The sequence below is a fragment of the Solanum dulcamara genome, chromosome 7, assembly GCF_947179165.1.
Source record: "Solanum dulcamara chromosome 7, daSolDulc1.2, whole genome shotgun sequence".
NCBI lineage: Eukaryota > Viridiplantae > Streptophyta > Magnoliopsida > Solanales > Solanaceae > Solanum > Solanum dulcamara.
In genome coordinates, this window is record NC_077243.1 from 13646572 (window position 1) to 13673805 (window position 27234).

Here is a 27234-nt window from a genome sequence, read left to right on the forward strand (position 1 = left end):
TTTGAGTCCTATCATTTTTCTTTTGAAAAGACAGTATTAAACTATATTGTGCAGAAGATTATATATTTTTCTACTATATATAACGCCATCTACAGAAGGACCAAGGGCAAATTCGTTATTTTCTACTATATAAAAAAAACCATCAAAAGAACGACCAAATTCGTTATTTTGCTTAAAGGCAAAAGAGAGTAATTTGCTTTTTCTTAATATTTCCAGAAGACTCCATTGTTTCATCACTTCGTTCCAGCAATGGAGAATTTCCAGAAGATTCCTCGCAAGTTTTGAGAATTTTCTTTCATCCAAACTGAAATTCAAGGTCTGCTCATTAACATCATCTGGGTGTGCATTCTTAGGTCAGCTTTTGCCTCAATATTTGCCCTAATCTTCTTTCAGAAAAGATTAAATTTTTCAATTTCATAACTTAAATTCATAGCTACTGTGGTAATCGTTCTACCTAAATCTCTCTTCCATGTTCTTCCGCGATCACTCAAAGCTCATAACTTCTCTTTGATTTTTCATCCGGTGCTGCAAATTCAAATTAGTTTTTTCTCTCAATTTTTTTCCTAATCTTCTTCTGGTTGTGTTCAGAAATTCCAATTTTATGGGTTAAATTCATGTCTGCTGCTGTTATTGTTCTGCCTTAACTCTTTTTTTGATGTTCTGCCACATTAATTTTCTTCCTTTGGATTTTCATTATTGTTTCTTCTCGAACCAGAGAAATTGAAGAATGCAATTGAAAATTAATGGCTTCTGCAAGGGTAAAGAGTCTTTTTGTCTAAATAATATCTATCCTCCACACATTACAAAAAGACTTCTCTAGAAGCACAAATAAAGAAAGCCTACTTCCCTTCCCTTCTCAATCCTCACTCTTCTTCATTCTTCAGTGCTATCTCCTGTCTCAATCGGTAAGTGTATTTTTCTCTTCTGTGTTTTTTTTTTTCCATCTATGGGTATTTCTTGTAGGAATCCATGAGTTATTCGTATTCTCTTTTTTGATTTTCATTTTTGGAGCTTTCTCTTTAAAAAGGCAAATCCAAATTCTTGTGAAGGCTCTATCTTTTATGTATTTTAGGTGTGTGATTTTGTAAGAATCTATGATTTTTTGTATGATTTTCATTCTCGTGTTTGTTTTCTTTGTAAAATATAATCGCTATTTCTGACTCTTAGGTGTTTTATATCTTCCCATTTGTTTTTGTCGATTTTTTTGCTTTATAGTACATTATTTTTGGAAGATTCATGTTGTAGTTATGAAAAAATTACTTATTTGAATATCTATGTTTGTTCCTTTTTTCAGTTTCTCTCAGGGAACAGTTCTTTCTCTCGCTCTCCCATTTTCAAATTTTTGGTTTGGGTCTTCTTGGGCAATATCTAATGGTAAGTTTTCTTAATCGCTCATTATCTTGCTCTCAATCTCGTTTCATTTCACTTTTGCTCTTGCAAATTCGCCATTTTACTCCTGCTTTTTTGTTTTGTCTAAACCTTTCCTCCTACTACCAGTTTTAATTGGTAAAATACCCTAAACTAAAAAATAATTAATATTGAAATAGAACTTATGAATTAACTTTGTGTATACTTTCACTAATTGCTGATCTCTCTGGCTAAATTTCGTAGTGGAACCTCCTTCTTTGTTACATTATTTCACCTTCTATGGATCCATGGTGTGTGTTGCACGTATACCTTTATGTGTTGATTTGTTTGTTGGTTTAGCATGATAATCAATAATTTAGTTGTAGAGGATAATATTTTATTGGTCTTGTTTTGAGAATATCTAAATAATTAGGTATTAGGAAGATCATCTTTGTGTAATTTTTTTTTTTTTATTGTCTTTTTAATTTTTGTGGGTTGTTCCCTTTTGGTGAACTCACATGGCTTATACATGCTTTTTTTGTTTCATTTTTGTGGTCTTTGATTTTTTTTAAAAAAAAAGGTATTACGAAGATCATAATCATCATATTCAATCTGATATTTTACCAACTGTTTCTATACTATTGATTTCTCTATTTATGATGAAGATAATTAAAAAATGATTTAGTGTTCACTTTTGTCTATCAAAGTTAGTAGTATTGGTGCTTCCGATTTTTCATTCAAACCCAATAGTGTTCATACGAGGTATTTAATGAGAAAGGATCATGATATATTGTTATATTGAGAATGACTAAAAGATTGGCCCTGACATGATCAGTATAAATTAATTCAATAACTTCTTAAAACTATTTCAATGGGAACTTATTGACAAAGTAATCATTTGAATTTTTTTATGTCTAATACAAATACAACAACAACAATAACATACCTAGTGAAATCCCACTAAGTGGGGTCTGGGGAGGGTAAAGTGAATGCAAACCTTACCACTACCTCGAGGAGGTAGCGAGGCTGTTTCCGAAAGACCCTCGGCTTAAGTGCTTCAATCCCAAGTTAAAAAAAAGGGAGAAACAATGAAGAAAGCATGACAGTTAATCAGCAAAATACTTGTAAAGGCTGCAAGGAAGAAACAATAACAACCATAAAATTGTGTGATAATAGAAACACGATACACAACATAACACGCTAAACCTCCATTAACCTTCACCCCTACTAGCCTTCTACCCTAATATGCGTCCTCCACTCCTTTCTATTTAGGGTCATGTCCTCGGTAATATAGAGTTGTGCCAAATCATGTCTAATCACCTCTCTCCAATATTTTTTTGGTCTATCTCTACCCCTCCGGCGATCCCTTATAACTAGCCTCTCGCACCTTTTCACTGGGGCGTCAACGCCCCTCCTTTTCACATGTCCAAACCATCTCAACCTCGCTTTCCTCATTTTGTCCACCACAGAGGCCACTCCTACCTTTTTTTGAATAACCTCATTCCTAATCTTGTCGCTCCTAACATGCCTACACATCCAGCTCAATATCCTCATCTCCGCAACATGCATCTTATGAACATGAGAGTTTTGACTGGCCAGCACTCCACCACATATAACAAGGACAGTCTAACCACGACTCTATAAAACTTTCCTTTAAGTTTGAGTGGAACCTTTTTATCACACAAGACTCCAGAAGCAAGCCTCCATTTCATCCATGCCGCTCCAATGCGATATGTGACATCATTGTCGATGTCCCCTCTATTCTGAAGTACGGACCCAAGATACTTAAAACTTTCTTTCTTGGGAATAGGTCGTGTGGCAAGCTTCACTTCCACGTCCACTTCATTTACCACATCACTGAATTTGCACTCCAAATACTTTGTTTTGGTCCTACTTAACCTGAACCCTTTGGACTCCAAAGTCTGTCTCCAAACCTCCAACCTAACATTAACTTTGTCTCGTGTCTCATCAACCAATACTATGTCGTCTGCAAATAACATACACCAAGGCACCTCCTCTTGAATAGACTGCGTCAACTCATCCATCACCAAGACGAATAGGAAAGGACTAAGAACTGATCCTTGATGTAGCCCCATTTCAACTGGAAAGTGCTCCGAATCTCCTCCCACCGTCCTAACTCGAGTCTTAGATCTATCATACATATCCTTTATTGCCCTAATATACACTATCGGGACACCTTTAGCCTCCAAACACCTCCAGAGAACATCCCGGGGACTTTGTCATACGCCTATTCAAGGTCAATGAACACCATATGAAGGTCCCTCTTCCTTTCCCTATACTTCTCCATCAATCTCCGCATAAGGTGGATGGCTTCAGTAGTCGAACATCTTGGCATGAATCCAAATTGATTCTTAGAAATGGACACCCCTTTCCTCACCCTCATTTCCACCGCTCTTTCCCAAACCTTCATAGTGTTTGCACACAACCAGCAAAAAGGAATATCAACTCAAGTCAACAAAGCCGTAAGCAAACTCGATTCGGTGCTAAATCCTCATAATAGTACATACTTCAAGTATCAAGAAAGCAGAAGCATCATAGTGGCATTACTATATAATAAAAAAAGGTTGAACACTGTAATTCAGAAAGAGAATTGTTGCAAAAGCCTCTAGGAGTTAGATGGGTTCATTCAACAGCGAAATGACACAGATCTGATCAATTCACTTCACAACATGGAGGCTTACATCACAAGAACATTCAGTCACATTCACCTGTAGTTTTGGGGGGCTTTGTCCTTTGTATAACATAATAGTTTTAATTCTTGTAAAGAACTAACTAGAGGACAGTCATGTCAAAGATTTGATTGTGAACTAATTCTAAAAGCACATATTATAAATGTGCTTGTATGAATTCCTACTTGTGAGCTAAAATTCAACAATGAAGCTGAAAATAGATTTCTACGACACATAATTTTGATCCCTTAAAAGGTCATTTATATGCTAAGTTCTATAGGACAAGGTCATTAAGATGCTGTTCTCAATACAAATTTATATGCAATATGCAGAAGGAGGATATGCCCACTACGGTGATCAGGGATAATCATTTACCTACTACCACTCACAAAGAAATTTCTCTGTTTCTTCGAAAAAAACAGCACCAACAGCTCCCATGTGACCTATGCCAACTCCAACACAAGCTCCCGTTGTGTTCACTCAAAAATATCTTTTGAGTGATCACAACGGATTTCATTCAAGATGTCTTTCTTAACACGTTTTTCATTAATTTTTGAGCTGAATTTCTTGATTCCCCCAGGTTCTTTTTCCCTTTATCACCTCGTAAAAAAAGACAAAATATATAAATTTTGAGAACCTTTTTTTGTTAGTCTTGAGTTCTCAAGTTCTCTCTGATTACATACTTCACTTACCAGTGTTTCCTGAAGTGGTTCTGCTGTGATCTTTGTCAAGACTGACAGATCCGACTTTTAAATACGAAGTGTTTTTTACGTTGTATTCAATTTTCCTTAGATTGCTATTTGTTTAATAACTTTGATGGTTTATGTTTTCCTTTTTAGTCTTTCAGAGGTCCAACTTAGAATTTGAAGCATGTTTAGCTTCTTGTGCTTAGAACACGAAATCGATGGTTATCTCTTTACAACTCTGATGTTTCACTGAATTTTAAGTTGCTTGAATTGTCACTTTGATTTTTAACTGCTTAGTTTAAATTGCTTCATTTGGTGTAAACAACAAGTGTGAAGTACCAAAATTGAGCAAAGTTTGAAAATTCTAATTCGATATCATTATGAGATGGTTAAATTTTATATTTTTTTATAAACTCCGACTATATTTTAAACGGAAAAAGGGTCATATTTGCGCCTATATTCTTAGAAAAGGATCATATTTGCCATTCATTATACTTTCTGATATATTTGCTTTTGTCATCCAATTTTAAGACCATATTTATACTCCATCCATTAAATCCCCATATTCCCACATAAAATTACCTTAAAATTATATAAAAAGAGCAAATATATCAAAAGAAAAACAAGTATCACAATAAATAAATATGATCCTTTTCGTAGGATATTCTAGGCGCAAATATCTCTTTTCCGTATTTTAAATAGGGAGTCCTAAAAGGGCTGTTTGTGCATTTCCTCTTCGCTTTAAAATTTGTGGGCTGCTCCCACCATTTCTACACTCCTTCTCTGTCGCCACTCAACAAATGCAGAGGTTCTAACAATGGACACATCTCGCTTGCAGAAATCCTCTGACGAACCCGCTCATGACCTTTATACAATCCCTAGTTACACCAGTAAGTAAAACCCACAATTCCCTTCTCTCTGTATTTGTCTGAAAGTAGCCCTAATTTCTACATTTTTCTTTGTGTGAATTGAAAAAAGGTTGGTTTTCTTGGCAAAGCATACACGAGGTGGAAAGGCTGTCATTGCGAGAATTCTTCGATGGCAGTTCGATTACAAGGACACCCAGAATCTACAAAGAGTACAGGGACTTCATGATTACCTCATACCGTGAGGATCCGACCCGAAGGCTTTCGTTCACGGATATACGGAAGTCGTTGGTGGGTGATATAAGTGTGCTGCACAAGGTGTTTACTTTTTTGGAGAAGTGGGGTTTGATTAATTTTGACCCTAGTAATGCGGAAACGCCGGCTGCTATTGATGCTCCAGCGGAAGAGGATAAAGAGGATGAGAAGTGGAGGATTAGGGTTGAAGAAGGGGCTCCACATGGGGTTAGGGTTGTGGCAGCTCCTCATTCTTTGAAACCCCTTGCACCTGTTCCGTCACCAGTTATCATCGGGGATGGAGGTGGTGGAAGGGGGAGGGGTGGTGATGCAGTGGATTGTATACTAAAGGTGTCGCCTATGGCATCGTATTCAGATGTTTATGGGGAGTTGGTGGGGCAGCAGAAGAAGGGAAGTGTAGTCTGTATGAGTTGTAAAGAACAGTGTGTTTCGGGTCATTATGAGTACAGCAAGGTATTTTGTTAGTTTGCTTGTGCAATTTCTCTTCAATCTTTGCTCTTTTGTTTATTTATTACTTGATTACTAGTTACTACTATGTTTTAATTGCTATAGATTGATGGAAACATAGTTTAGTGTTCAAGAAATATCCTTTTGAGCTCAAAATTGACACGAATTATATGATCAGGAATTAAAGCATGATATGGTAGATCAGTTTGATTTTGTAAAAAATATTTTGTTTATCCTGTGGACTTGGTAACTGGTTGTTTGTGTTATTTCTGTTTGCTTTTAGTAAGTGAGCCATTGCAGATAATCTTTGTTGAGAGGCCAGTGACTAAGTTAGTGAAATTGTATGGATGAGTACTCAAAATGCTTTCTGTACACAAAATTAATTAACATTAAAACTTGGCCAGTGATAAAGTTCGTGAAAATCTTGCTTGTCAGTTTCTTACTATATTTTCTGTCTTAAATCGTTTAGTAAATAAGATGTGTAAGTCGGTAAGTTGATGATTTTCCAGGTTGATCGATAGCATATGTCTTGTATAAAATTAAGGAAAAAGGCATAAGTATCCTCCCTAAACTATGACCAACGTTCCAGGGATACACTATTTTTACAGTGGTCCTATTACCCCAAAAATATTTTAAAGTGTAATAAACACACCATTATATCCTTCGGGGTGGCCCAGTGGTTTGGACTTGGGACTTCCATGTTGGAGGTCTCAAGTTCAAAACCACTTGCCAGCGAAAGCAAGGGATTTGTGATCAGGGGTATACTTATGCCTTTTTCCTTAAATTAAGTTATGAATGATGCCCAAAAACAATTAAATGAAAAATAACTTGAAATCTACAAGATTTGAAAATCGGTATATTCAGATTGCTTTCTCTTTGTTTTTGTCAGGATGCGAGCTCTAATGTATGCGAGAAGTGTTTTAAAAGTGGTAATTATGACAAGAACAAATTGGCAGATGAATTCAAGCTAATGGATGGTGCGAACCCTAAAGCCAACTGGACGGAAGCAGAAACCTTGCTCCTATTAGAATCTGTACTGAAGCATGGTGATGACTGGGATCTTGTTACCCAAAATGTGAAAACAAAGAGTAAACTGGATTGTATCTCAAAGCTTATACAGTTGCCATTTGGGGATCTTATGCTTGGTTCTATTCATAAAAAGCTTAATTTTTTGGACAAGAATGGTGAGGTAAGTGGCGTGGATCAAGCTAAACCTCCAATAAGTGAGTCTGGAGAAACTCCTAGAAATCAATCTCATGAGCAGAACCTGGAACATCAACAGAATGGAGATGCTGAAAGCAAAACCCCTCCTCTCAAGAAAATACGCAGGGCTCCAATTTCAGAAGCCAGTAGTTCCCTGATGAAACAGGTTCACATGCTTCTGTTACATTGGACTATATCTTAATGACTCAGCGTTGTTGCCTTTCTAGTTGATCAAATGATGTTCTATTTGCCTAGAAAAGCAAATGGAGTAAATAGCTCGTTAAAGAAATGTTTAACACAGGAGAATAGGGAGTCAGCAAATGAAAACATGCTATATATGGCTTAGTTGACTGTTTTAAACATTCCAAGATGTGGAAAAAAATAGATTTGTGGTTTAGTAAGTAAATTACTGAAAATTGATGGGAATTTGGTCTTGAGGTTATTTTGCTTAATTCCACTTCCACCATTTATTGGTCTTGTAAACAATAAGTGATCTGTACTCTTCAGGTAGCTCGCATCTCCGGTGCTGTTGGTTCACATATCACAGCATCTGCAGCTGAGGCTGCTGTTACAGCCCTTTGCTATGAGAATCAGTGTTCAACGGACATTTTTGATGAAGATGATGATGGATTGGGATCAAATGCTACAAAGAGGTAATTAGTACTCCCACCGTCATTTTTTGTTGGGATAGATATATAATACTTCATCCGTTTCAGAAGTCAGTTTATCTGTCTCCTTTCCAGAAATGGTTAGTTCTATTCCAAAAGTACCATCCGTTTATAAGCTATTTGGAACATGTGAATATATTGGGCTTCCTTAATAATAATTTACAGAGGGAAATTTTGAAAAGTACATCAGGACCTCTTTTCTTCAATTTTTAAAAAAAGTGAAGGTGGCAAATAATATGGGACAGAGAGATTATGTAACTATCGACTTCTTGTGCAAATTTGTTCATTCTTCGTGCAGTTCATCTTGTATAATTCCCTGTTATGTATGTTCACCATGCTTATGTTCGTATCTTGCTTTCATTACGTCTTGGCTTAATTATCATTACACACTTATAATTTTACTTTTACTCTTTTAGCATGAAAGTGAATTGTCTTATTTTCAGGGCAAGTCAAGTTGAAAGTGCTGAAGGGGAGGAAAAGCCCGCCAGATCAGGTATTTTCCATGATAGGCATCATTTTGTCTCTTTTACTTCCAATCCGAATATCAAACTGCAGCAACTGCTAAAAATTTCTTCATGGTTATCACCTGCAGTCATTTATTAAAATGTAAATGTGGTTATGCTCTTTTTTTTTTTTGAAACTGGTATTGTTGTATTCCTCAGCATATCCTTAATGCTGGAGACTCCAAAAGAAAGATAAAGAGAAACAAAAGAAAGACTAGTTACAGTGCTCCTAGAAATTCTATAAGTTGATCTACTTCTTCTATACATTGTTCTTTACACCAAAAATAAAAAAGATACCATACAATTCCATTTCACTTTCTGAACAGAATTGGACCTATCTTCAAAACATCTCCCATTCCTTTCTTTCCACATTGACCACCAAATACATGAAGGAATAATTCTCCACCATTTCTTCTGACTTTGCTTTCCCCCATCTCACCAACAACCCAGTAGATCTGAGGTGTGCTCTGGCATGGTCCATTACTTTGTGAGGCTAAAGAAAATTGCCAATATCTACAATGGAAAAACAAGTGGCTGTCTGTTTCCCCTGTTTCATTGTGCAGAAAACATCTAGAGACTACAGGGAAGCCCTTTTTCTGGAGTACTTGATGAATTAGGCAAGCTCTCTTTGCCACCTACCAAGTAAAACATTTTACTTTAGTTGGTGTTATGATTTTTCCAGATTTTCCTCCAAAGTTCTGGGTTGCCCCTTTCCTCTCCATTGGTGTCCTTTTTACACTATTGACTGAAAAAGCTCCATCACTGCTATGTTTCCATTTCAACTTGTCATGCTCAATAGGGAGGGCTATGAAACCTTCAATGTCCTTCAATAAATCTGCCACTCTTTCTATTTCCCAATCGTTCAAATGCCTTCTGAAACTTAAATTCCATCCTTGAGGGCTTCAGCATTCATATACAGTAGCACCCGGGTTGTTGCACAGTAAGAATAAATCAGGATATGAATCCTTTATAGCAGGCTGACTGTTCCAGGCTTCCCCCAGTCCTTCTACCCTTGTCCACTTTAATGCAAGTGTTTACTTCCAAATTTGTCCATAAGGCTCTGACTGATATCCATATCCCTACTCCATAGGTGTTCATTACCATGTTTGTGCACCAAGTGATTGTCTGCCCATACTTGCACTGCATGACTTCTTTCCATAAGGCTTAATCTTCAACATTATACCTCCCCAACCACGACATCATCAGGAGACTAGTATTTTGTAGCCTCAAATTTCTAATGCCCAGCCCACCCTGCTCTCTGCTCATCCCCTTGGTTGGTAAAGGGAATAAGGACATTACATAAGTTGGTAGTGAATCTAAGACAACATTGATCAAAGTGAGTCTGCCCCCCTAGAGACAGATATTGGGTTTTCCACTTTGCTAACCTTTCCTCAATTTTCTCCACTATACCATCCCAGGTCTCCTAGGCTTTATGTTTGTTCCCCAGTGACATGCCAAGATAGACAGTTGGCAAGTATTCTACCTTGCAGCCCAGTATATTGGCCAGAACCTGTATTTGGGCCTTTTCCTTGATTGGGATAATGCTACACTTCCTCCAGTTCACACTCAGGCCAGATGATGCTCCAAAAACCAGCAGCATCAGTCTGATGTATCTGATTTGTTCAATCACTGGCTCAAAAAATATCAGTGTGTCATCTGCAGCTTCTAGTTGTACCAAAGAGAATACAAGTTCCAAACAAGGGTGATTAAAGAGAAGGAATTCCCGATAATCGTGACAAGGGATTATAAGACTGTTTGATCCATTTTTCTCCAGTTCAGCTGTTAGTAAGTGGATTACCACAAATAAAATTGGTTGAAAAGCCAAGGAGGACCAGAACAGCTTGAACTTGCCAAGAATTGCAGGAAGAGCTGGTCGAAGTGCTAGGAGTGTTACAAATGTGTGGAGAGAATGCTGATGTTGGAGTGAGAAATATATATTTTTTTGTTTGGAGAAAAGGATGGTTTAAAGTTAGTGGTTTGTGCTTGTGGGGCCAACCATTCGAGCTGGCGGCTAGAGGTGCCTCAATTTTCCACGCTAGTAAGGTTTGGTGTGGTTAGTGGGGTTGATGTCACTCATTTCCTTTTCCCCCTTTTCTCTCTTAATCAGTTTGATCCATCCAGTTAACTGTGTTTTGGTTGGTGTATTAAGTTCGTGATGACGGACATAGTCAAGAGGACATATTTTAGTGTATGTTATTCGCAGACGACAAAGTATTGATCGACGAGACATGCGGCAGAGTTAACGATAGAATGGAGATATGGAGACAAATCCTAGAGTGTAAATGCTTTATGGTGAGCAGGACTAAAACAGAGTGCATGGAGTGCACATCACATGAGGCAGATAAAATTTGAGGTTCGTATTCGGTGACCTCTCTGATAAGAACGTGTCACCAAGATTTAAAGGTAAGTTCTATAAAGGGGTTGTTAGACCGATCATGTTGTATGGGGTGGAGTGTTGGTCATTCAAGAACTCGCACGTTTAGAAGATGAAGGTAGCTGAAATGAGGATACTGAAATGGACGTGCGAGTATAGTAGAAGAGACAAGATTATGAATGAAGATGCGAGGCAAAGTGGGAGTAGCCGTCGTGGTGGACAAGATGTGGGAGGTGAAGTTATGATTGTTTGGACATGTGAAGAGGAGGAGCACAAATGTTTCAGTGAGGAGGTGTAAGAGGTTAGCAGTGATAGGTTTGAGGAGAGGTCGAGGTAGACCGAAGAAGAATTGAGGAGAGATGATTAGACAGGACATGACACATCTTCTCCTAATCGAGGACATGACCCTAGATAGGGAGCATGAATGTCGAAGATTAGGGTAGATAATTAGTAGGTAGTAGAGCATTTTTTTGTCTTCACAGTGGTATTGCAGGGTTCTAGTCTAGTATGGAGCATCATCAGTTTTATTACTATTATGCTTTGATTTTATTACTACTTTTTGTTCTTTTACTTTTGTTATCTTTAATAATTGTACGGTAAGTACTTTACTTTCTTCAATAATTTCATCACAACATTTACTCTTGTATATATTTCAAATCATTTTCCGTAAAACAATTTTTTGAGTCGAGGCTCTATTGAAAATAACATCTTCTACCCACAAAGGTATGGGTAAGGTCTGTGTACACCTACCATCCCAGACCCCACTTGTGGTATTTTGTGGTTGTTGTATCTTGCATAAAGCAGATGATAAATCTCCAGCCCCCCCCCCCCCCCCCCCCAAAAAAAAAAAATCAAAAAAAATCTTAATCAACCATCTGTTTTGTATCGCAACCCTCGTAGTACTATTGAATCCTTCCATAACTAGAATGAAAAAAGCCTACATGCTCTCCATTAACAAGGACTGTAAACTTAACATATTTAATGCAAAAAACAACTAGCTATCTCTAAGCCCCATCTGTCAGAGGATGTTTATCAAAAAATTCCATATCCAGGCTTACACATGACACCAGGGACATCACCTCTCAACCTTGAGTCCACACATTCACTAGCAATGAGAGCTGCATCCAATCTGTTTCCCCTTAATAAAGGCCATCTGATGTTTATCGACTAAATTGCTCACCACCTTCTTCAGTCTTTCTGCCAATTTTTGTAATGATCTTGTAGACTCCACTGATGAGACTTATTGGCCTAAAGTCATAAATTTGTTGCCCCTACTCTCTTTGGAATGAGAGCTACATAAGTAGCATCGAAGCTTTTCTCAAACACCTGATGAGAACGGAAATATTGTGAAAGTGTTCTTGATGTCCTCCAAAAATTCCCAAAAACTTTGGAAGAAACTCATTGGAAAATGATCTAGGCCAGGTGCCTTGTCTGAAGCACGGAGTCTTATGCTCTCAAGCATTTCCTTCTCTAAAATTCTCTTTGAAGCCACTCCTGATCTTCATTAGAGATAACCGCTGCCCCTTGTAAATGAAGATCAGGTCTCCACCCTTCAGTCTCCTTATGTAGCTTCTGATAAAAATTCTGGCTAGATTCCCTTGTTTCAGCAGGATCAGTTATCAAAACTCCATCAACTTCCGGTGAGTCTGTCATTGAACCTCTTATGGGTTTTTGCTGTTCTGTGGAAATATTTAGTGTTCTTATAACCATTCTTCAGCCACTGCACCTTAGATCTCTGTCTCCAAGCTATTTCCTCCCTTTTGTCTACTTCTTCAAATTCCATAGCCAGTTGAGTTTCTTGAAGTAGTTCATCATCAGAGACTTCTGATCTTGAATGTTCTCCAGATTCATAAGTTGATTTAGCAATTCAACCATTATGAACCTCCAATTCCTCCTGTTCTCTTTGTTCCACTCTTTCAACCCCCCTTTAAGAAGTTTCAACTTTGTGGCTAGCACAAAAGTAGGTCTGCCAAACACTGAGAAAGAGCTCCACCATATCTCCACTTTATCCTGGAAACCCTCCACTCCCAACTACTTGTTTTCAAATTTAAAGTAAGATTACTTGAAATGCCAGTCACCACAAGTCAATAGGATAGGATTGTGATCTGATCCTATTTTGGCATCAAACTCTGTTTGATCTAAAAAAAATAAAAATTCTCCCATTCTGATGAATACAAAAATTTGTCAGTTCTGGAAGCACTAGTGTGATTTTGCCCCTTCTCATAAAGGAGGATCCAAAAAGCTGAAGATCATCAATCCATGTTGAAAATTCAGTTATTGCACCGGAGATCCTGTGACACTTTTGTTCTATCCGCTGGATACCTTGTGACATTAAAGTCACCACAGATTACCCAAGTTCCCTCACACAGCCCCCTTATATCTGCTAGCTCCCACCACAGCTCCCCCCTCTCCTTTCTATCATAGTCTGCATTTCCTGATTAACTTTGTGGTTCCATTGTCTTGAAGAAACAGAAGTGGAAGTCTCTCAGAGGAATACTATACCACTAACTTTACGTATGAGGGCCGCAACTGCAACTGCTATAGGTGCTGCTGCTGCTCATGCCAAATTGTTGGCCAATCAGGAAGAGAGAGAAATAGAATATCTGGTTTCTACTTTGGTTGAAGCACAGGTGAGTTTATGGCTTCGCTTATACTAGTGGTGAACTTAGAACAAACTTCAGGGCGAAAGGAAAGAAATGGAACAAGTTATTTCGAAAAAAGAAAAAAATGATAGAAGGGTCAGGAAATGAACCTGAGAGCTTCCATCATATTTGGAGAAGCCTAACACTTCTCCTTTATTATCCTCTGCTTCTGTACATCTTCTCATTTCTAGCTTCTCAAGTTCATGGTACTTTGATTCTTCCCTTAATATCCTTGGTTGGCTTGGCTTATTTTTCTTTCTACTTATATGAAGGTGAAGAAATTGAAACGCAAAATGAAACATGTCGAAGCTCTGAACCGGATGATGGAGAAGCAGCATGGCCAAATGAAGGATCTTGAAGAGTGTTTAATTACGGAGAGAATGGACATCTTGCAGAAGATATTTAGTGCCGGGATATCTAGATGGAGGGATCATGCTTTGGTCTAATCTTAAAGCAGCAGCGGCAGCAGCATATAGCTCGACGTTTCTTGAATTTCATATACCGTGATGTTGTAGAGAAAACTCACCATTAGTTTGCTTCTTTAGATATTCTGCTGATGATGATTGTCAATACGTGCCTGGTTCAGTTGAACTGTGCCGCTTTTTTCTAAATTTCATAGTTAACTGTAGAATTAATAGTAAAAAGCACACTTGAACTATCACCATTTTGTGAGTTTCACATTTCAACTATTAGTTGTTTCTTTTTTCTATTTGAATTATCACCTTCTAAAAGCAGAAAAGGCAAAGACGCTATTGTTATCTACCAGTACGAGTGCTGACCTTCAGCTTAAGAATTTGTATGGAACTTAAGTCCCAGGGCATGGATAGACTGCTGATTATTATGTGAGCTAGCTGGAATAATTTCTCGTACGTGAAAAGCTTCAAGAGAGCATCCTAAAAATAAATAGACCAGAGCTAACGTTTACTCGAGCATTTCCTATTTTTTTTTTAATTTATACCCGTAACTATTATATTCTTTAATAATGAGAGTACAATTGGGGACCACTATTAGGTTAGTCAATCTATTTTAGAAAATAATTTTTCTTTAGTATTAGGAAAATGATTTTCATTTTTTTGTGATATCTGGTTCTATAAATAGCATTTTACATTGATTGTCTCCTTATCACTCCCACTCCTGCCTCATATATTTGCCTAGATTCAGTATAAATATTCTTAAAATAATATTTTCTGCTTATTACCAAATAAGACTAGATTTCTATCACTTGTCATAGAGAATATTTTTCTCGGGACCAAACAAATCCAAGATCAACAGAAAGGAAATGCGAAGAAGCACTTGCTTCTAACATTCAGAACAAAGCTGAGCAACATTCTTCTTTAAATTGAAAGTAGTCGAGGTCCACAACCTTATATTAGTAATAGATTTACCGAATAGTGATTAGCTTAATATTAGTACACTAAATCATTTATGCCTTCCTTCCCTCCTAAGTGAATCGGAAGGAACCTTATTCTAAATATTACTTTCTCTGTTTCATTTTATACGATAGTATCGCTATATAAAATAAAATGGAGTAGCGCTGGTGCCAGCCAGCTTAAAGTATATATCAGCATCATCCCAAGCAGATGCAATATTTTCCTTTAGGCCCCGTGGCACATGTCGCACTTTGGTATTTGGCTTTCGAAGCTTTCTTGCATGCAGCTACACATTCTAGAACTGTGCATGGATTTATGTTAATCCCAATTGCACTCTCCACCTTAATTGGATCACAAATAATTAACACCATAATCACCATCATTAGCATAACTCCACTATTCTTCTTCATTGCCTTAATTAACTACTACTACTAATTTCTAACTTTTCTTTTTTAATTTCTAATTTCCTTATAAGCAGTGCATATACTTAATTACTTATAGGGGAAAGTTTTGTAGTCCGATGATTCCCATCAAGTAGGTAACTCAATATTTAAATGCAGCTCATAATATTGTATTCCTATCTTAGTATTAAACAAAAATAATTAAGATATGAAGTATCACAATATCCCACTAGCTAATATTAATAACTTAAATATAATTTGTGTCCAATAAGGAATCAACGTTTTGGCGATTTCTATGTAGTCCTACTAGATCTGCTTTTGGGGTTTCGGTGATTGGTGCTTAAAGTGACCCTTGGACGTACAATAATGAAATATTTGTGTATATAACATCAGATACAAGTGAATAAGTGGAAATTTCTGTTTTTGTGTATCTTTTGCAAATTTGGAAAATGAATTGGAGCATCACTATGTGTTATGATTTGCAGGAGTGGGACCACTAATTAATTAATCTAAGTAAGATTCAGGGGATTACTTTCTTGATTATGGCCCCAAAAGATACGGACTAGCTTAAAAGAAAAAAAAATGTATCTTTTGAGTTTAAGGGATATGATGCAAAATCACAGTTTGGTGTTATTTTGTAGTTCATTGATGGCCTAACTAAAATGTTACAATATCGGGGTAGCTAGTTGGAGAGCATATTTGAGTAAGAAATATAACGATAAGGGTATTATTGAGCCAAAAACGTAATGGGAGATAACATTGACTCATTTTAAATAGTTCAGAAGTAAATTTGCTCTTTTTCCTAACTATTCACGACATGTAAATAACTTTAATAGTATTAGTTTACCTTTATTGTTTTTTAACAAATAACATTTTTTTAAATTATGATTACAAATTCTACTTTTTATGGAGGATGACCTGGATATTTTCTCGGTGACTTGACAATGTAATTTTCTTTTATATCATGTCCTATTTGTCTTTACTTCTTTCGTTTCAATTTATTATGTGATATTCTTTTTTTTGGTTTGTCCCAAAAAATGATGTTTTTATATATATTTATATAATAATTTAACTTTTAACTTTTCATTTTATCTAAATGAGATGATTTATAGTCAATAAATTACTTCGTTTAGATCACACATTTTTAATATATATATTTTTTTTAAAAAATAATTCTTACTCAATCAAACAACATCACATAAATTGAAAGAAAAAAATGACACAGCATTAAAAAGAATCAGTTAATGACATTAATTATAAGAAACGTTTGACTAAATTTCTTTTATCTCTTCCTTAATGCAGGAATAATTAATGATTATATATCTATTTAGAGTAGTAAGGTTGAATGGAAAAAAATAATTAATGTTTTTTCCTGCTTTAATTTTGGACCAATTATGTTTGCTAAAATTACATATAGAAAGAATGGGGGAGAGTTTTGTTATTTTTAACTATAAGAACCTTTAAATAAATAGACCAACATAATTATACGCATCTAACAGGGAACAAAACACAACTTCTACGCTAAATTATACATGAAGCTTAGATTTAATTAGGCCAAACACAAAACATCCTCCTACATCTGATTTGTCTCTTTTTTTTTTTTCCATAATCATATGATAATCTTCATTGTATTTCTTACTTAACGCGAAGAAGTATTAATTCTTATCGGTGTTTTAAAAAGGGCGAAGGCAAGGCGTTTTACTTGATATGAGGGAAGACGTAAGTCTCGACGTGCTGAACATAGATTATGTGGATCTTTAATTTTTCATATTTTATGAAATACTATGATAGATAAAATTATAAAGAAATTTCAAGAAAATATAAAACAAGTGGAAATGCACATAAAATTGATTCATCTGAAAACATTAATCAAAATCAATAGTTGACTAACAAAATAATCAAAGTTGCTCATTTCAAAAAGCTAGTCAGACTTTTAAAAATAAATTGAGTAGAAATTAATAAATAAAAATAAAAATTAGAGCTAAGAATAAAAAATATTTTAAATTTTAATTTTTTTTAACTTCTTAAAATTCAATAAGAAGTTAAATTTTGTGTTTTTTGATATTAATTTAAGGACTTATTTAGCAATTTTAATTTTAATTAGAAATTTTCTTTTGGGCTTAAGTCCCAAACAGAAACTCGTCCAACGCCTAAACATTATGCCCAAACGGAAGGACTTATGCCTCATGACACTACTATGAATTAATCATCTGTGATACTCCATCGGTATATTAATATCATATTGGTATCATTTAGGACTGAGCTTAATTTTTTGTGATATTCCGTTGGTATATTGATACCCTATCGATATCATATAGGATTGGTCTCTGTTTTTAAGAAATAAAAATAAAACAATTAAGAGAAAATTATTAAAGTCACAATCTTATTTATTAAACTCTAAATTAGTAGAGAATATATTCTCTCTGTCGGTATATTGATACCATATAGGAGTGAGCTTAATCCTCTGTGATACTCCATTGGTATATTGATACCCTATCGATCTAACATCAGCATGATATCAGCGCGCGAATTTCAAAATAAATCTATATCATTTAAAAATAAAATAGAGTTATAAAAATAATGAGGCATTTAAGGGTGAATACTTTTCTTTTTTGGGGTACAAGTGTTTTTTTCCCTTTAAAATTTGATATTTGATAGTTTCGTTTAATAAATTGTTGTCAATTTTCATACATAAATAGATTTTCCGATTCTGGAAACTGAAAAATAGCGGAGAATCACGAAGAACATTACTTCATTGATGAGATTCTAACTAATACAAGTACAGAAACCCAACATGCCCTCTTTCCCTTTGCCAGCAATATATATATATAAAGTGAAGTGAAATTAATTTTAGAATAAAGTAGTTAATAATTATATAGTTCATCATCTCAAACAGATACAACATTTTCCTTTAGGCCCCGTTGCACATGTCACACTTTAATATTTGTCCTTCAAGATATTCTGGCATGCTGCTATACATGCACAGTGTACATGGATTTATGTTAATCCCAATTGCACACTCCACCTTAATTGGATCACAAATAATTAAGGCCATAATCACCATCATTAGCATAACTCCACTCTGCTTCCTTAATGCTTTACCTTCCTTTTCTTACTTATTGTTTTTTTCTTATGAAGTGATGCATGCATAATAGGTGAGTTTTCTTGTCTATTTATAGCAAAAGAAAAAATTTAGTGGTCCAATAATTTATAATCCCCATTAAGAAATCATAGTGTTTAACCATATCCAACCCATTATATTTACATATAGACATATCGTTATGTTTTTAAACTAACTCTAAGAATGACGAAGGTTACCCAAGTCTCATGGATTAAGCCACAACTCGGTTTCGTTAAGCTAAATACTGACGGTAGCGCGTTGGGTAATCCGGGGGCTATTGGGGGGGTGGCATTGTAAGAGATCACATGGGTAATTTCCTCTTCGCTTACGCCATACCACTAGGGGAGGGAACCAACAATCAAGCTGAACTAGAGGCGGCTACTTATGGGCTTAGATGGTGCATTCAACAGGGCTTCCATCATGTTATCCTAGAAGTTGACTCGGAGTTGCTCACTAAATGGATCAATCACCAGATGAAACCTCCGTGGAGCCTTCACCAGGTAACTCATGACCTTGTTGATATTACCAAATTATTTGCCTTCTTTTCTTGCAGACATGTATACAGGGAGGCAAACTTCACTGCGGATGCTCTCTCCAAGCACAGTCACACTCTTACCATTCCAGGCCACTACACTACCCTCCAGCAGCTACCTCGTGGTATTCGAGGATACTACATGCTAGATAGAATCGGCCTACCTAGCTTTAGGCGGAGGAAGACCAAACGGATTAAGAAGCCTCCATGATCTACTACTTTGTTTTGCATCCTTGGATTGATCACCCAATTGCAGTGTTTGTGATTCCCCATGTTATAATTTTAGTCATGTTCTTTGATGATTCTCGTTTACGCTAAAATTTTGTTGTATATATAGCTTTTATAAAGATTATCTCCTTTTATATTTAGATTTTTCCTTTACTATGTAAAGGGAGAGTCTCCCTTATTTATGTTTTTCTAGTTTCTTTGTATCGAGAGGAGTCCTCTCCTTTAGGTGCATAGTTTCTAGGATCCTTTTTTGTGTGCTTGTATCGGGGATGAGCTGATTGACCTTATTAGGAATATCGGCTTATGAACCACCATAGGATTGGAGGTTAGGTTTATGCCCCTCTCCGTGTATCTTTCTATTTTTATGTATAATACAGCTTGGGGGTGAGCGGCTCAACCCCTGGCCGCGCATGAGAGGTGGGAGCCTCGTGTATGGTCTGTTCCCATAAAAAAAAAAAAAAAAAAAAAGAATGACGAAGGTGATGTCATATATCTTATATAGGTCAATATTTCTATTTATTTATTTTCCTGATTATTTTGACCTTTTATCCTTAGTTATTTCTAGAAAATTACATACACCTTGTTTATGATATTCCTTGTTATTATTATTATTTTTTATTCTTATTTATATCTAGAAAATTACATACATCTTGTTTATGATATTCCTTGTTATTATTATTTGTTTAATTTTCCCTAAAATCTCCCCAATTTTCACCTTTATATGTCTTTAGCTATTTTGTCAAGCTTTTGCTTTCTTTCCCTTGTTTAATGGCCGGAAAATTTGCATAAATTTAGTTGCATCCCATTATTATTATTATTATTATTATTATTATTATTATTATTATTATTATTATTATTATTATCTCTTCCCTTTTCTCCTTTTAATTAATTTTCCTCCGCTTTCTTTTACTACCTTTTTAAATAAAATAAATAAATAATAGAAAAGAAAGAAAGAGAATTACAAAGTGATAAATGAACTTTCACCAAAAAAATTAAAATTCAAGTAATTAACCGACTGAGTCTTCACCAATTTTTCTTCACTCTTCTGGTGAGCATCGCATCCTATGTTATTATAAGCTCTGTCCAATAAGGAACAAACATTTGGGAGATTCCATGTGCCTTTTCCCCCTCACTAATGGGGTTGGGTGAAAAGGCTTTATGTACTATGATATATAGCAGCACTCTGATCCAATCATATCAAAGTGATTAAAAAGGAAAAATTGTTTTCAGATTTGGAAATGAAATGGAGCAGAGCATCACTCTGTTTTATGGTTGGAGGAAGAACAAGAGATTTGGAAATTTTTAAAAGGAAAAGCGTATCTTTGAGAAATCTAAGTAAGAAAAAATGTAGTACGTACGATGCAGGTGTTATTTTGTAGTTCCTTGTGGTCAGCACAACTGAATGTCCCAATATTTTTGGTGACCTCATTTTGCTTGCACACAAACAAAAGAAATTTGTGTTTCTTTTAAAAAGTTATTAGGTGAACTATTTAAAAAGTTATTTGAAGTTGGGGAGACTGTGATAGTGGGGTAGGAGAAAGAAGTCCAACGTGCGAACAAAGTCTTATATTTATAATTATTTTAATTAAAAAAGTTAATCTTTTTAATGTTATGAGACTTTTTTAAGAAAATAGTACGTGCTTTGTCCAAAAAGTGGATTATATCATCAAGTTTTTGTGAGTATTACCCTTATTGACCCTATTTCTTGGTGGTCTTTAATTTGGGTGTTTCGATTCTTTCCTTAATTAGAGCTCCTTGTATTTGCATATATATACACCTTATATAATTGAAATAATATATACACAGGTTATTCTCCGCACTTTGTTTATCATAATTTCAAAAAGTAAAGGTGACAAATAATATGGAATAGAGAGTAACTAACTATCGACTTCTTGTGCAAATTTAAAATTAGGAAATTGATTTTCATTGTTCTAGTGAGATTAGGGAAACAAGTTCTATAATTAGCATTTTACGTTGATTGTCTCCTCATCACTCATAATCACCACCCCACCCCTGCCGCCCCATAATGTTTGTCTAGATTCATTATAAATAATTTTGAAATAATTTTTATTTTTGCTTATGGTCAAATAAAATTAGATTTATATACTAATAGTACTTTTGGAGGACGCACACTCCCCATAGAAAATGTATTCCTTTCAGACCAAACACACCCAAGATCAACAAAAAGGAAACGAGAAGAAAGCATTTGTTGGCTGTTGCTGACATTCAGAACAAAGCTAAGAAACTTTTTTATTTATTTATTGAAAGTAGTGGTTTGATTACACTAGTGATGAAGAGAGGTCCTTGGGCTAACACCAGTAATAGATCGATTTACTTAATAGTGAGTAGCTTAATATTAGTACACCAAATAAAACCCAACAACATTTATGTGTTCCTTCCTTTCCTCCTAAGTGAATCGGAAGGAACCTTATTCTAAATATTACGTATATACTTCCTCTGTTTCATTTTATACGATGATATTTTTTATATTGCTATATAAAATAAAACGGAGTACACACACCAGCTTAAAGTTATATCGTCATCCCAAGCAGATGCAATATTTTCCTTTAGGGCCCGTTGCACATGTCGCACTTTGGTATTTGGCATTCAAAGCTTTCTTGCATGCAGCTACACATTCTGGAACAGTGCATGGATTTATGTTAATCCCAATTGCACTCTCCACCTTAATTGGATTACAAATAATTAACACCATAATCACCATCATTAGTACAACTCCACTACTCTTCTTCATTTCCATTAATTAAATTTCTAACTTTCCTTTTCTTCTTTCCTTATAAGTACTACATAGGGATGAATTCTTCATGTGTATTTATAGTGAAATTTTTGTAGTCCGATGATTTGCCATCAAGTAGGCAATTCAATATATTTAATTGAAGCCCATAATATTATATTCCTGTCTTAGTATTAAAAATAATTAAGATATGAAGTATCACATTCCACTAGCCATGTATCTTTTTTAATGTTAATATAAGTTGTGTCCAATAAGGAATCAACGTTTTGGCGATTCCTATGTATAGTAGTCCTTTTCCACATATATAACGTACTAGATCTGTTTTTGGGGCCATCTGATTGGTGTGATTAAAGTGACACCTGGACGTATAACAACATTAAAATTGTGTTTTGTGGATTAATTAGGTTTAGCAAACTGTCCAATCATATACACAACTAATGATTAAATGGAATTTTCTGTTTATGTGTGTCTTTTGCAAATTTGGAAAAGGAATTGGAGCACCACCACGTGTTATGATTTGCAGGAGTACTAGGAGCACTAATTAATCTAAGATTAAGGTGATTAATTACTTTCTTGATTAAGATACGGTCAAACTCAAAAGTAAAACTGTATCTTTTGAGTTTCAAAGGTATAAAAATGGGTTCATGTCACTCAGGGAGGGAGGGAAAAACCATATCATACCGACTAAAAAGAAATGGAGGGAGTATAAGAAATATTTAGCTAAACTACTCTTATATCTCTCTTCCTTAAATGAATAATTAATGACTACATATCTTCTTAGAGAAGTAATAAGGTCGAATGGAAAAAAAGTAATTAATGTTTTTATCTGGTGTAGTTTTGGGCCAATTTTAATTTGTTTGCTAAAATTACATAAGAAAAAATGGGAGATAATTATATATGTTATTTTTAACTAAAGGAACCTTAAATATTACATAAGAGCAATTGATGAAAAATGATGAATTTTAACTTTGTAGTTTGTACATTGATCATTTCTTTTCTTTACCAGATAAAAAGACAAAAAGAAAGAACAAAAATTAGGACTAACAATAAAAAATATTTTAAATTTTAAATTTTTTAACTTCTTAAATTTAATAACAAAACAAATTTTGTATCTTTTGGTATTAATATTAAGAACTTATTTAGCAATTTTAATTTTACTTAAGAGAGATTTTTTGGGCTTACATTCCAAAAAATAAAATCGAACAACGTCTAAGTATATACCTCACGGTATTTTCGTTCCATATATCGCCCCCATACATTTTTACTATGTCTGATCCTGATGCTCATCCCAAAAAAGCGTTATAAAACACTAATGCTTACTAACATTTTGATCAAAGACAAGATATATTGTCTATTAAAATGCCTTTAATAATTAGTTACACATTAGGGAGATCATAATTTAATTAATTTGGTTACCACTGAGAAATATATTTTTCAGATAGGGGAAAACTATTATTAATGTTTAAAATTTGGTATTTTGATAGTTTATTTAATAGATTTGTTGTCAAATTCAAACATGAATAGATTTTTCAATTCTGGTTATAAAGTAAATTTAGCACTATTATAAATAAAGATACTTCTACTTATTTTTTCGTAACAGAAAAATAGCGAAAGATTACGAAAAACATTACTATATTGATGAGATTTTAACTAGTACAGTACAGAAACCCAACATGCCCTCTTTCCCTATTGAAAGTGAATATAAGTTTACGATAAAATACTCAATAATTATATTTATAATATTATCATCCCAAGCAAATGCAATATTTTCCTTTAGGCCCCGTTGCACATGTCGCACTTTTATATTTGTCCTTCAAGATTTTCTGGCATGCTGCTATACATGCAGGCACTGTACATGGATGTATATCAACTCCAATGGCACACTCCACCTTAATTGGATCACAAATAATTAAGGCCATAATCACCATCATTAGCATAACTCCACTCTGCTTCCTTAATGCCTTACCTTCCATTTCTTACTAGTGGAGTAGCTGTTTTCCTTTTTCTTTTTTCGTATGAAGTGATGCATAATAGGTGAGTTTTCTTGTCTATTTATAGCCAAAAAAAAATGTTGTGTTACAATGATATATCTATATTTATAATGTTTTAAAACTAATTCTAGGAATGAGAAAGGAATAATTGCATAAATTTAATCGCATCTCATTTAGGTCATTTCTCGTTATTATCATTTATTTATTTTTTCTAAAATCTTATCCATTTTCACCCTTTTCTGTCTCTCTCTTCAACTGCATTTATCTATTTTGTGGCTTTCGTTTCCTTGTTTGACGGCAGGAAAATTTGCATAAATTTAGACTCATCCCATTTATGCCATTTCTCAATATTATCATTTATTCATGTTTCCTGAAATCTATTCCCTTTTCTCTTTTTAATTAATTTTTCTTCCATTTTCTAATTCTTTTTTTTTAAAAAAATAATATAAAATTGAGGGATAGGAAAGAGATTACAAGATGGTGAATCGAAATGTGTTCAAATAGTAAACCCAAGGGCATCTCACTACCTTTAAATATGAGGTATCCATTTTAGGCCTCGAAATTTAGAGACCTCATTTTTCAGTAATAATAAAATTATTATAAGTCTTTTTTTAAGAAAAAATTATACTGTGTCTTTTAATTTAATTGTCTTATTTTTTTCTTTTAGTTTGTTTCGAAACATTAAAGATTATTTCTTTCTTTTTTGTCAATTTTTAAATATAATTTTCCACTTGACATGTTTAAGATCATAAGATTTAAAAAATTTCAATAGTATTTATAAAAAAAGTAACCTTTTTCATTTTAAAAAAATAACTTTGCATCTCAAAAAACTAGATGAATATACGTTAAATATATGTATAAAAAAAACTAATAAGTTTAAAGCCTCAGATTTATTTTTGGCTTTAGGCCGCCACTTATTAGCTTGAGCCGCCCCTAAGTAAACCAACTGAGTTTTCTTCCACTACTTCAATTATGAATATCTAGAACTTATTTTTTCTTCCTCTTTCCATATATCGAGGTAGAATAGAGTCAGAAATTAAAGTTTATGAGTTCGATCAAAATTTTAAATCTTTTAATTTATTATATTTTAAATTAATAATTTATACATATTCAATAAATTTCTTTATACAAATTCAGAGTTTAAATTAAAATTACTGAATTCAATCAAACTTATAATCAACACACTAACTCCGCCTCTCTATGAACGAATGACGTGGCACTTCCTCCGAGTAAAGATTGGCCGTATGAAGTATGCACCGCACTAGTCTTATTTCTTTCCTATGTTATTATAAGCTCTGTCCAATAAGGAACAAACATTTGGGAGATTCTTTGTCCCTTTCCCCCTAATTAGTGGGGTTAAATGTTAATGTGAAAATGCTTTATGTAATACTATGATATATTAGCACTCTGATCCAATCATATCAAAGTGATTAAAAAGAAAAAAAATGTTCATTTGTCTCCTCGTTTACAGATTTGGAAAATGAAACGGAGCACCATTCTGTTTTATGATTGAAGGAACAACAAGAGAGATCACTAATATTCATGCAGGGGAGTAGTGGTACTTTTAATTTAGGGATAATACATCAAAAACTCTTCAAAACTTGGCAGCACAACTTACTTTAGTACTTTAACTACATGAGTATTTAAATATCATCTTAACATTTTTCAACTATTTTTTTCAATCTTTACAACACCAGCCCATCACGCGTGTTAAGCGTTATCGTCCATTTTAACGAATTATTTTCATTTTCCTCAATTATTTAAGACCCGACCCTCACCTTCTTCTCTTCTTCCTCACCCCCCTTAATTTCTTTCTTCTCCTTTCCCTCACTATAAAAATTGAGAGGAATTAGCTCTGCAAACCCAAAAATTGAGTATTTGAATCATAATCTTCTTCATCTATCCGAGAAAAAGTAAAATGTAAGCTTATTTCCCTTCATCTATTCTTTTGATTTTTGTTTTTCCCTTTTCTTCATAGTCGATTTTTATTGCATTGCAACACACAATGCGCCCAATTAACTTGTCTAAGTTTTGTATGGAAGAGGATGATGATACTACGAATGAAGTTGTTCGATGCAATCATGGGTTTGTGGTGCGTTTGAAAACATCTTGGACTTCAACTGATTACGGAAAAAGAAATTGGTCATGTCCTTATTATGGGGTAAACAACAAAATTTTCTCATTTGTTTAGTAGTTTGAGAATTTTGATTGAGCACTAATTCCTTCATAAATTTCTATTCTTGAAGGGTCCTAGATCTTGCTACTTTTGGTGTTGGAGGGATAAAGAGAATATTGATGCGAGGTCCAAATTCATAATTCATAAACTAATAGAGAAATTGAGTGAGCTTGAGAATTTAGTGGAATCTTCTCAAACGTTAGCTAATGAATTTGTGAAATTGATTGAGAATTTTGAAGAAGTTGACAAGCCTAGAGATTTCAATTAGACGATAATTGTCCAGATATGAAATTGAAAAAGTTGAAAGAAGAGGTTGAGAAGTTGAAAGAAAGCAAGAATTGGAGAAGAACTACGGAGAATGTATTTTTTTTCACTGTCCTTTGTTGTTGTGTTATAGCTGTAGCTATAAGCTATTGGTTTAGAATGATAGATATGAAGAGATGTTCAATGAAGTTACCTTAGGTTGTTGATGTTATTAGATTAAGAGTTCTGTTAGATTAATGTTAGTATAATATCCTTTGTGTTTTAATCAATTAAGTGTAACCTCTTTTGTAATGAACTTTGTCTTGATTTCTTAATAAATTGTAGTTTGTTTGTCTCTTTGTGCATTTCACTATGTGAAATCTTTTCTTTTGTTTCGACATAAAATAACTGCATAATCAAAGTTATAATCAGCCATAACTAAAATTGCATTAAATTGAAGCAGAACTTGTGTGACACCCCGGAATTTTTTTTTCCGCAAAGACTCGAACATTTCTTCACGTGTGGGTAGACTCAGACCGGAGGACTTGTAATTCTAAACATGAGTTAGGATTAATTCATAAGTATTTGAAGTGTGTTAGATGTGTTTAGGGGTCATAAGGGATCTCTAACACCAAGTCGAGTCCAAAGAACTCCAATCTATTAAGTTTTCGGACGAGTTAGTATAAGGATCAACTTCAAACGATCATATCTCCTAGGATATAAAGAAATAAGTGGCCCA

At 34.5% G+C, this 27234-nt stretch overlaps 1 protein-coding gene and 1 long non-coding RNA gene across 9 annotated transcripts; both read left to right on the forward strand.

The window, feature by feature from the left end:
- Positions 1-171: 171 nt before the first annotated feature.
- LOC129893817 (SWI/SNF complex subunit SWI3A) lies at positions 172-14383 on the forward strand. 7 transcript variants are annotated; one of them, XM_055969220.1, is made up of 10 exons: positions 172-353; positions 716-905; positions 1295-1374; positions 5562-5613; positions 5702-6297; positions 7181-7660; positions 8002-8147; positions 8606-8655; positions 13506-13669; positions 13954-14383. In XM_055969220.1, the coding sequence occupies exons 3-10, from the start codon at positions 1372-1374 to the stop codon at positions 14125-14127; spliced, it is 1665 nt and encodes a 554-aa protein (XP_055825195.1). In that variant the 5' UTR covers positions 172-353; positions 716-905; positions 1295-1371; the 3' UTR covers positions 14128-14383. The 7 variants fall into 7 exon arrangements, with proteins under 7 accessions (XP_055825195.1, XP_055825199.1, XP_055825197.1 ...); XM_055969224.1 differs by having other exon boundaries at positions 13512-13669; XM_055969222.1 differs by having other exon boundaries at positions 172-316.
- An 11005-nt stretch (positions 14384-25388) lies between these two features.
- Positions 25389-26850, forward strand: LOC129896526 (uncharacterized). Of its 2 annotated transcripts, XR_008767986.1 has the most exons (3): positions 25389-25996; positions 26119-26237; positions 26323-26850. It is a non-coding gene; the product is annotated as an uncharacterized LOC129896526 (long non-coding RNA). The 2 variants fall into 2 exon arrangements; XR_008767985.1 differs by lacking the exon at positions 25389-25996 and having other exon boundaries at positions 26012-26237.
- The last annotated feature ends 384 nt before the right edge of the window (positions 26851-27234 follow it).

Excerpts from the sequence above, each read along its gene's own strand:
- LOC129893817 (XM_055969226.1), top strand. The coding sequence starts at position 5,541 with ATGGACACATCTCGCTTGCAGAAATCCTCTGACGAACCCGCTCATGAC. Across the intron at positions 6,298-7,180 it reads GTCATTATGAGTACAGCAAG|GATGCGAGCTCTAATGTATG; the intron begins GTATTTTGTTAG and ends TGTTTTTGTCAG. Across the intron at positions 8,656-13,505 it reads GGAAAAGCCCGCCAGATCAG|AAACAGAAGTGGAAGTCTCT; the intron begins GTATTTTCCATG and ends ATTGTCTTGAAG.